Genomic DNA, 10,981 nt, shown 5'->3' on the forward strand with positions numbered 1-10,981 from the left:
TTCCGAAGCCTTAGGAGCACCCTAGTTAAGTTAATAACAATGTACCTACCTATATAGTTTAAGTTTCAAAAATTTGGCTCTCAAAAGAAATTTCAATCGTTGTACTGTTGATATTTGGCTCTGCTGACTGATGAGTTTGCCGACCACTGCTCTAGAACACCTACACCAGCAGGGACCCCAGACCATCTGCCTGCACTCCCAGGTCTAGAAATTTGCCTTTCTTGGGGGTATTTGCTCTGATATGTTTTTGCCTGGTAAGAATTTTAGTGTGTGTGTGTTTAAAGATTTTCATTCCACTTTCAGTATACGTGCTTCTTAAGAAAAACTCACTTTACATGCTGTGATCACTTTGGCTTTTTAAATCCACCTTGTCCAGAACAGAAAAACAACTCATCAATTAAAAAATACTGGGTTTGTGGTCCATAGTTAATGCTTGAATGTTTCCTTTATCCCGAAAACGTGTAAACTTTTTCTGTATGTGGTTGAATCTAAACAGTTTCCCGTGTTGAGCACTGATGTACAAGGAATAAACAGAAGTCAGGAGAAGCAGACCTGGTGGGAGAAAGCGCTGTACTCGCCCCTCTTCCCCGCGTCAGAGTGCGAAGGTAAGGAGACGCGGCTAGGTCTTCCCTTCACGGTTCTCAGCCGTTAAGAGCAGACATTCTTTTGCTCCGAATGTCGGTCCAAAACAAATGAGGTGCGAGTGTGGCTGGCATGTCAGGCACTGGGGACACGAGTGGAGGAGAGCGGTCCCTGCTCTTACACTCGGCCACAGCCTGACGTGGGGAAGGCATGGAAACGCACCCGCAGTTCCGGCCTTTGCCGAAGCTGTGCCAGCCCCCAGGAGCTGCGGGAGGAAGTCGCCCTTGAGGCCTGCAGGACGGCCCCGGTGGGAAAGCCGGGAGGCCAGTGCCTGAAAAGGGTGGCTGCACAGAACCCCGGGCCTCTGTGGCAAGTCCAGGGCCGCAGCTGAGGCCAGAAAGGCGGAGGAGCGTGTCGGGTGTGGGAACCCTGCTGGGGCAGGCGCAGCTGACCATGCAGGAAGGCAGGCAACCCTCAGGAGTCCCCTGGGGGTTGGGTCTGGGTTTATAGCCGTCCTAGCAGCAGGTGCAGATGGAATAGAGAGACCGAGACCTGGAGTTCCAGGCCCTCCCGGTGTGGCACCAGCGGGCAGCAGGGGGAGAGCGGCTTCTGGAGGTTTGCAGAGGGAGCCAGAGTTCGTTGAGTGACTTGCTGTGAGGAGTGAACAGCAAGGGGGCGCTTGGGGAGACCCGGCAGAGGGGAGATGGGACCAGGAGGTTTGGTGAAGGTGGTTTTCGTTTATGAGCCTCCTAGGCAGACCCGCCCAGAAGCTATACAGACCTCGGTCTGAAATTCTGGGAGGAGAAGCGGGCGGGAAGGAGGCCACCCAAATGCATCCATGCACGAGGCTGACCTCGTCCTGTCGCTGCGTCTCCGGCGTCAGCGCTGGTTTCACCGTCTCTCCCGTCAGCCCTGCGGCCACGTAACTCTCTTGCTAGTGTGTACATGTTCACGCGCGTCTCCCAGCCGTTGGAGTGTGGACGCAGCGCCGTCTGTCCCTCGCTGCCCAGGTGCTGCACCTCTGGGTGCTCAGGGCCTCGGCTGATGGGGGAGGCCAGAGTGTTTGCTTGTCTCTGTTCTGTGAGCACAGTAACGGCTTCCCAGACCCCACCTTCCTCCTTCCCAAAGGCTTGCTGGGTCAAAAGGGGGGCCCAGAGCGGGGCTTCATTTTTAGTGTCTATTTTATTTGACAGCGTTTAGTAAAGGCCTGCTACTGTACCATAGCTAATACCTGGGCTGCCCTTTAATATTTACCAGGTGCTCTCACTCTCTTTTCTGTTATACAGCTCCCACAAAAGCCTTGTGCAGTGTCACCCCCAGTTTTCAGACGGGAAGCCAGTTCTCAGATTTCATAATTTGCCCGGATCCTGCATTAGTGCTAAGCCCCGGCTTGAGGCCAGCCGTCTCCCCGCCGGTCCAGGGCCTTGCTGTCTGCAGCCGGGGTCTGCGCTTGGTGTCAGGGAGATGCTTGGGCGATAGGAGCACAAACCTGCCTTGCCTTGTGTCTAGTCTGGTCCCCTGGGTGTGGGTTACGTCACAGAGGTGCAGTAGGAGGGCCGAGTGCCCCCCCCCCCAGCAGTGCAGCAGGGACCTCCTGGGGGCCAGGGTGGAGCGAGGGCTGGGCCGCAGGCAGGCTGGGAGCCGAGGAAGCCCCGTACCTGTGAGGCTGAGGGTGAGTCTCAGACACGCGGAGTCTTGCTTTGTTAGCGTCCCTGTCCAGTTGCCTCTCACAAGCTATGAGGGACCTGGTCCTGGCTCTCACGCCGGGTCCTTGTATCTGTGCGCCCTTGGCAGGTGCTCACATGGTTGCTCGTGCGTTTCCACCGTGACGTGGTACAGAGAACTCGCAGAGGGGAGGAGTGGCGACCAGGCTTGGGAATGGTCTGTAACTCCCCAGGGCGAGTACGTCCTGCACAGCTGCCTTGTGGTGTTGGAAGCGTCCTGCCTTCCTCTGTGGAGGGGGCCTGTCGCTGCAGGGGCTTGGCCAGGGAGCAGGTAGCCTTCCTCACTTGGCTGGCGTCAGCTCCCGAACCTCTCAGCTGCTAATGATGACTAACAAGTTCACGCTGCTCGTGCAGGGGCTGACCTGGGAGCACTCAGACTCCTGGGGAGGAGGGTCCTCCCACCTACAAGGAGGCGCCCAGAGCAGCGTGGGAGCCCGGCTGGCATGCGCTGTGCCACCTGCTGGCCTTGCTGTGCATTCATATCAGCAGATATTTCTTGCATGCCTACCTGTGCCGGGCACTGTTCTAGGCACTGGGGGTCCAGAGGCCACAGACGGAATCCCTGACCTCCTGAGGAGCTGACATTAGAGCAGGGACCCCAGGGACTAAGGATGCAAGTCCTATGACAGCTGGAGCTGCTGCAGGGACAGGTGCCGGGCAGAGGCCCGGCTGGAGCAGGCGTGCATGCCGTGCCCAGCGTGCCTGGCAAGGGGGCCCGTGCGGGACTCAGACCCCAGAGCCTTGCGGACTGTGCACGCGTTTACCCTGCGACAGGTCTGTCCTGGCTGCGATTCCAGAGCTCACACACTCGACTCTGAACTCATTGGTAGCGTATGCGTTATTTTAGCCTAAAGGGAGCCCTGTAGGAGCCAGTGCAGATAATAGCTAAGGGCTCAGGAGACAAAACTGAGCTGGAAGCAAGTGCCTACTACCAGCTGCTGGACCTTGGCAGTGACCGGGTCTCTGAGCCTCCGTGGCCGGGATTTGTAGAAGAGGTGGGAGCTAAGCCCCCGACAGGGCAGCTGTGGAGAGAGCGTCCAGAGCAGGCCTGGCAATCACAGCCCGGACACGGCAGCGCCAACGTGAGGGTCGTGGAAATACTGGCAGTGCTGACGCGTCCTTCCCTGTGGCGTCACAGCCCCCTTTCGTGCATAGAGGACCCCTAAGGCCTGAGGAGAAAACGAGGGGTCAGGCGGCATGGACCTTCGTCTCCTCTAGGTGTGTCCCAGCCCCCACCGTTCACCTCACCTGGTACCAGTGCTGACCCGGAGGTGGGCCTGGGAGATGGGCCTTGGTCAGGCCGCCCAGGAAACGGTGGCCTCCTAGAGCGGGTGGCGGTGTCCCTGCCTCATCAGAGTGCGAGGCGGCCTCCCAGCTGTCCCGAGACAGCCAATCCCCGAGCCCGGGCTGGCTCGTGCCCTTGGGAGAGGTGTTACTGGGCGTGCCCGCACTGCACCGGGCCGCACCGCCCAGAAACCTAGAGGTCTGCGTGCTCGGGGAGGCCCAGCCAGCCTCCCCTCTGCCTCACACGTGGCCAACCAGGAACCAGCTGGATCGTCTGCCCTGGAGCCGGGCACTTTCACAGCTACACTCATGCCCGTGAGGCCTGAGCAGGCAATGCGAGGGCAGCGTGGCCAGCACGGCCTTCCCTCCGCACAGGCCCCGCCGGCCCTGTCCCTGGCCTCTGTGAGGCGCGGCCATTTCGTTGAGCACCTCGGGGCAGATGCTTGGGTGTCACAGGACCTACACACAGTGACTTCAAACCGTCCGAACCCAGGCCTGCCGAGGGTCCGCTCGTCACTGCGTCTCCTCCAGCCTGTTCCACAGTCGTGGGGAGGAGGGTCCCCGCCCTGGCTGCACATCAGCCCTTCCTGGGGGAAGAGTCAACTCTGACTGCAAAATTACAGTCAATAAAAGTATATACAAACATAGAACCCTGGGAGAAAGAATTCCCTGGGAGCTTCTCAGGAAATGCTATCCCAGACCCTTCCCCAACCAGCTGAGTCCGAATGTCAGTGAGGCTGGGCCTCCCGCCCTCCTGCAGGCCGGCTCAAGGGCTCGGGACACACGCCCTGCTTCCTCTGGCTTCAGCTTCCCGCTCCTCGCGCACCCTCTGTGGGCCGCCACCCAGCCAGAGCGCTGGCCCCGTTCTCCGGCCGCAGGCGAGAGGAGTGTGGTTAGTCTGTGCTGAGTTGCTGAAGAGCAAGCAAGGACGTCCCCGCTTTGGTTTCTCATCGCAATTCCTCCTGTCTGACCCCTTTGTTCATCCGTTAGACAAGCAAACGGGCCCGTGGTCTCTCCCTCCGTGCCATGCGCACTGTTTCGAGCTTGGACCGTGCGTCTTTATCCTGTGATAGAGGCGCACCTCGGAGGTCCTGCGGGTCCCTTCCCGCCTCCCTGTGAAGAGCTCACAGTATAGCAAGTGGGAATCTTGCTGGCGGAGGGTCTTGCCTTCCACTTGCTTTTAAGTAAGTCTGTGACGCGCAGGGAGATGAAGCGTGGTGAGCGGGTGTGTCCTGGCAGGACAACAGGAATCCAGGTGGTGCTGGCCTGGTTTAAAACCCAGTCTCTTAAAGAACGTTTCCGCTGCCTAGTGTTTGCCTCGAATGCCCTGTGGCTACTTAGTGACCGGAACCCCCTGTCCCGCTCTCCCCCCTGGGTTGGTAGCCCTGACTGACCTGGCTTTCAGCAGAAATGAAGCAGGGATGTATGTGTCATACCTGTGTCTTAATGGAATTTCCCCCTTTCCCTTTTTTCCCTTCTCCACTCAAAATGATTAAGAACGTTATACAAATGCCAAGGGAGAGCATGGTATAGAAGAGTATCCAGATGCTAAAGAAATGCCCTGTAATGAAGAGCACTGCTCCTTACTGCTGGCTTAAGTGGCAACCCCGCCCCTTGTCACGAAGCTGAGACCTGGGAGTCTGTGAGCTGCCCCTCGCCCTCCCCTCCTATCACTGAGCTTGGGGCTGCGACCTTTCTCCTCTGTAGCCCTTCGCTTGGTCCACGGCGCCTCCGGCCTCAGCACTAGGCTCGCCCAGCTGTCCTCTGCACTGAATCCAAACCTGAGCCTGTCACTCCCACATTCACAGGGTGGGTACCTTCTCACCTTTCCCAGCACAGCCCAGGGAACCTGTCTGTGCCTCCCATACCTGGTCCAGCACAGCAGCCATAACCCTGCCTGCATGTCTGCCTCCCCCCAGACCTGGGACTCCCGAGGGCGGGCGGGCCTGGGAGCCCTGGTCCAGTCAGGCAGGCAAATGAGTTGCAGGAAGCTTCTTTTTCTTCCCAGTGTGACTGTCAGTGTCAGTCAAGTGCTGTGAGAATGTTCTCCCCAAGCGCCCTGTGGTCTCGCGGCTCCTCTCGCTGCCATGGCCCCGCAGTCCGTCCCTCCCCATGAATGCACCCCTCCCACAGCTTCTAGCCCGACCTTGGGCATTCATCCCTTTCTCACCTTCCACGCAGTCTGTATGCCAGTCCTGACCCCCCACCTCAGCCATTCCAAACCCTCCCACTGCTCCCGCCGCCATGGCTCCCTCCACACCACGCCCTCCTGGTCAGCTTCTGCCATTCCTGTCCTTCTCTTCCGCTAAGCCCCTCTTCAGTCTCCTCCACCGCAAGGCACATGACCGCCCCGGTCTGACCTGCCTCCTGTGGTCCTCAACAAGCCCACGAGGTAGGTGCTGTTACACTGTGTGCAGGAGAGGAAACTGAGGCACACAGAGCTCCAGAACCGTGTGTCTCACTCAGCTCATGCAGCTGCACGCTGAGGGCGCCCGGAGCCGGTGAGCCTCAGTCATCCAGCTGCACGCTGAGGGCGCCCGAGGCCCGTGAGCCTCAGTCATCCAGCTGCACGCTGAGGGCGCCCGAGGCCCGTGAGCCTCAGTCATCCAGCTGCACGCTGAGGGCGCCCGAGGCCCGTGAGCCTCAGTCATCCAGCTGCACGCTGAGGGCGCCCGAGGCCCGTGAGCCTCAGTCATCCAGCTGCACGCTGAGGGCGCCCGAGGCCCGTGAGCCTCAGTCATCCAGCTGCACGCTGAGGGCGCCCGAGGCCCGTGAGCCTCAGTCATCCAGCTGCACGCTGAGGGCGCCCGAGGCCCGTGAGCCTCAGTCATCCAGCTGCACGCTGAGGGCGCCCGAGGCCCGTGAGCCTCAGTCATCCAGCTGCACGCTGAGGGCGCCCGAGGCCCGTGAGCCTCAGTCATCCAGCTGCACGCTGAGGGCGCCCGGGGCCCGTGAGGATCCACACTCCTAGCCAGTGTCCTCTGCCGTCTTAGGTGAAACCCAAACCCTTGCCATGCCTGAGGCCCTGTGTGTTGTGTCCCCAGGTGCCCTAGTTCCTGTGACAGGTGGGCGGGTGTTGCTGATTACTATGATGGGGGAACTTTGTTAGTTATTATGAGTGGGGGGTGCTGGCTTATGTGACGGGGCGGGGCATTGCTATCACTTTCGGGGATGAGGGAAGCGTTACTGGTTACTATGGGGGAAGTATGGTTAGTTTACTGTGATGGGGGGTGTATGTGGTCACTGTGACTGGAGAGGGGTCACCTCTTACCTGTGGTGTCCTGGGGCAGAGATACTGACCCTCTGCTGAGGGAGACAGCCCCTCACAGCAGAGTTCTCCTAAAAAGTACCAGGTGGTGCTAGAGCCCTAGTCTGAGGCCCCGCCCCAGTCCCCGGGAGCTCTGGCTGCAACTGTGGCTCCGTCTGCTTCCCAGCCCTCAGGCGAGGATGCCTCTCAGAGACCTGCCTCCCCCAGGACTCCGGTCTGAAGTGCCCCCATGCGTCGCCGGTCAGCCCCCCCCCCCGCTCCTGCAGGGGCGGGGTTTGTTGGTTGGCGTGGTGGTCTCCCTCTTGGAAGGGGAGCCGTGGAGGGCGTGGCCGTGCGTGGCGTCCCCGTGCCCAGCCCCACACCCGCCTGGATGGGGAGAGGCTGCTTTGCTCGGAGATACTCAGGCTCTTCACGTGTGTCACTCTCCACAGGAAATCGCCAGTGTTTGTTTTGGGTCACGTGGCCTTGGGGACAGCTTGTCTGATCTGTCGAACATGCTCCTTCCTCAGGTGTCTTCTGTCTGTGAAGCGAGGTGCACCGTGGAGAGGACGCCCGGAGCAGCATCTCGGGGTGCCCACAGGAAGCGCTGCTCCAGCGCCAGCTCGGGCTCAGAGGACACGGGCTCGGACGGCGCGGAGTGGGCCGACCCCGGCGAGGAGCTCTTCTCCCGAACTCACCTCTGACCACAGAGTAGCGCCCGTTACTGTTTAAAAGGAAATGTGATGGGAAATGACCTTTGTGAGGCCTGTCAATCTAACAACTTAGGATTCTTCTCAATTAACTGCGTCAGATCAGTAATTCTCTTTCTCTTCTTGCTTATTTTAGAGTTGAGGACAGCTATCCTGTTGAAGATTTTTTTCCCAAGCTGTTAAATTCTTGGCTCTTTGAAATAGACTAGATTGTGTTGTCAAATCAAGAATGGGTGTGCATGTGCTTGTCTCAGAATGCCACTGCTCTGGCATCTCCCGCGGTCACTCCCCTCGCACTGTGGTCCCTCCGGTCCCCATCTTAGCCCCGCAGTGGCTGCGACCACTCCCGCCCTCCAGAGACTCGAGCTCGGAACACTAGGCTTTCTTCTCTGAGAACCAGGATAGAGACGACCCGCAGTGGCGCCGGGCGACCCACGCGGTCCTCCCAGTAAGATTGCGTGCACGTCGGAGGTAGCAACCACAGGGTGTGCTCTCAGAGACTTACAGATGCTGTGTTTTCTCCCCCAGGTCCCCCCCTGGGAGTCTCGTGGAAGATGCTCTGGTTTGGGACTTTGTTGCTAACTGAAGAAGCCAAGGCTTCGGGTAGGGTAGTGCGTGAGGCACATGGGGGAGGCCCAGCCTGTGCTGTTGTCCCGACACCAGAACCCCCTTCAGCGTTCTGTGTGGCAAGTCTGACAATGCTGGGTGAGGATTTTATTGCAAATTACGATTTCCTTAGAATCTACATTGAATCGAAAGCCCTAGAACTCGAAATCGGAAACATTTGAATGCGATAAAGGCCACCCCATCGCCCCGAGGAAACCTTGGCGGCTGCAGCTGTGGCTGCGTTTTGTGTAGCTTAGTCTCCCTTGTGTGTGAGAGGATGCTCGGCAACGCCGCGTGGGGCGCTGGGGCAGGTGGAGGATCGCTTTCTCCGTCCCTGTGGCTGCCTCCGGGGCGCCTCCCCTTCTCCCGGGGCCCAGGGTCAGCGTCCCTATCGCCGCCTCACACTTCACGCGGCTCTGCCACAGGCGGAAGTTAGGAGGAGGAAGGTCTCAAAACCTAAACATTCAAAATTGCTTTTCTTTCTTAACTCATTTTAAAAAAACACCTAATGTGTGAAAGCAGCTTAGTATGTCTGGCATCACGCAGGAAAGCTGCATGGACAGGCGGCTTCCCGCTGCCGGGTGAGCAGTGAACTCAGCTCACCCGCTGGGCCGGGCGGCCGTGAAATGTGGGCTTCGCTCTGAACATTGGGTTTTGTCGCCCTTTCCTTAGTTGATGACACAGAAAACTCCCTCTGAGGCTGTGGCGTCCTCCCAGGCTCTGCACGCTCCCTGAGGGCCCGGCTAGTGCAGCAGCTTCTGACACTTTAAAGTGGGTTTGTGAGTGTGCGTGTGTGTGCATGCGTGTGTGTCAGTGTGTGTGCGTGTGTGCGCGCACGTGGAAGGTTTTATGTTGCTGTTATTTATTTACAGATTTTATAAGGTTTTACGTATTTTTCTTTCTTCCGGAGCTTCCTAAAAATTCATTAGCACCTGCACTGAAATATAATTTAACAGCAAAGGCAAAAAAAGAATTGGATGTTGTAAATTCCTAAAATCGCTACAATGATAATTGTCCTAGAAATCATGGCTTATGTAGCAGAGACCAAATAACTGCTTCAGACACCATCTTTAGCTCAGTTGATGTACAGCTGCTTCTGATCAGAGACAGCTCCAGATGGTGGAGGGCAGCCTCCCCCGACGCCCACGCGGGAAGCTGGCTGCGCCTTCCACGGGGTGGGGATGGATGGATGACCAGTGGGCCAGGGGTTAACAGGTGATGTATTTATTTGTTTTCATAGCTAAGTGGCTGGAGCCGGAGGCTTTCAGCTGCAGAGTTGCAAGTGTGGTTTTTAGTTTTGTGAATGGATGATCACAAAGATAAAGCATTTTTAAAAAGTTGGCAAAACGCTGAGACGCACTGTGGTATGAAGCGCGTTGCACATCCGTCGCACTGAGTGTCCGTGCCGTGCGGGCTGAGGCTTCCCGCGGCTGTATTGTTCTGATTTCACGCACACCAGAGTAACTGAGTTTTTGTTTTCTTGTGGAGTTAACACCAAAATAAAAAGTTTAAAAAACATGCTGGTCATCTTTATTTATCACAGTAATTATGGTAATTATGCGCATCGTTCCAGGTGAAGGTTACGCCTTTTTGCAGGCTGAAAACCGTCCTGCTGCTTTGCCGGAGAAGAAGGCGGCGGGGCCTGCTGAGAAAGGAGCCCAGGCTCTCCCCCCAGCCACCACCTCAGTCTGGCATTTGTGTCCCTCAGTGGCAGACAGAGCTTAGTCATTTTGTTCTGGAAAAAGTGTGTGTAGACTTTCTATATAGACATGACAGTATTCATTGTAAAAAAGAAACCAATATACTTTTTATTGATTGGCTTTAGAGACAGAAGAAGAAAGAGAGAGACATTGATTTGTTACTGTTCTACATATTTACGCATCATTGGCTGTGTCTTGTATGTGCCCTGACCAGGGACTGAACCCAGCACCTTGGTGTCGCAGGACAATACTCTGAAAGTGAGCCCTGGCCAGGGCCTGCACCAGTGCATTTTTAAAGACATAAAGGAAGACTCATCTTCATCACTCAAGATGGTAGGTTCTGACATTTGTGCAACACACTTCCTGACAGCCGAATGTATAGGTGACTGTGTACATAGAGAAATTGACGTTAAAGGCTGAGCCACAACTGCTCTTCTGTAACGTCAGAAATAGGGTTTTATCAGGTGTCTTCATGTCAGTAATTCTCAACCTACTTACCTTTTAAAGTTGTATTACTCCGTTATCTAGACTCAAGTTTTCTGCTGATGAGCGCTGTCTTCAATGCTCTGAGCGGCATGTCTGTGAGCCTCCCCATGGGGCCGCTCCTGGGGAAATGCCAGCCTTCGGAGTGCCCGCCGCTGCACGTGCCAGTGCTGCCCACGTCCTGCGGAGCAGGAGGCCCGGAGGCCTTGTTTGCAGCTGGACGTCCAAAAGCTGCTGCCTTTGCTTACGTGAGGCAAGTGCTTTTTCCAGTTAGCGTTTGCTTTCCATCTGGGCAGAGGAGCGGTGGGCTGTGTACAGAAGGATTTAAATTATGTTCTGTCCCCTTTTTAATATGTTTTTTAATTGAGTTTTTGGGAGAGGGAGAGAGAAAGAATCAATGAGAGAGGAACATCATCGACCGGCTGCCTCCTGCACGTCCTACTAGGGATTGAGCCCCCAAACTGGGCCTGTGCCCTGACCTCTTGGTTCCTGGGTTGGTGCTCAACCACTGGCTGGGCTTCTATCCGTTTTTTAATTTGTGGTTTCTGGAATGTACAGGCATGTTTTTCAATGTCTTCTCCAGCTTTAAGAGGATAGAAACATTTTCCCATGGCCCAGATAGTGTTGCTCAGTCGTTGAGTGTCA

The 10,981-nt window shown here is 56.8% G+C and overlaps 1 protein-coding gene across 2 annotated transcripts in view; it reads left to right on the plus strand.

The window, feature by feature from the left end:
* The window catches only part of KIAA0232 (KIAA0232 ortholog), a 32,698-nt gene extending 23,027 nt beyond the window's left edge, over positions 1 to 9,671 (plus strand). Inside the window, exons 5-6 of one of the 2 annotated variants that reach the window (XM_015561573.1) lie at positions 497 to 605; positions 7,368 to 9,671. In XM_015561573.1, the coding sequence (XP_015417059.1) occupies positions 497 to 605; positions 7,368 to 7,384 (126 nt within the window). In that variant the 3' untranslated portion in view covers positions 7,385 to 9,671. Of the gene's footprint in view, positions 1 to 496; positions 606 to 7,367 lie in introns of those variants that run through there. The other variant, XM_015561574.1, reaches the window with a different exon arrangement.
* The last annotated feature ends 1,310 nt before the right edge of the window (positions 9,672 to 10,981 follow it).

This window comes from Myotis davidii, unplaced genomic scaffold (genome assembly GCF_000327345.1).
Source record: "Myotis davidii unplaced genomic scaffold, ASM32734v1 scaffold937, whole genome shotgun sequence".
Lineage (NCBI taxonomy): Eukaryota > Metazoa > Chordata > Mammalia > Chiroptera > Vespertilionidae > Myotis > Myotis davidii.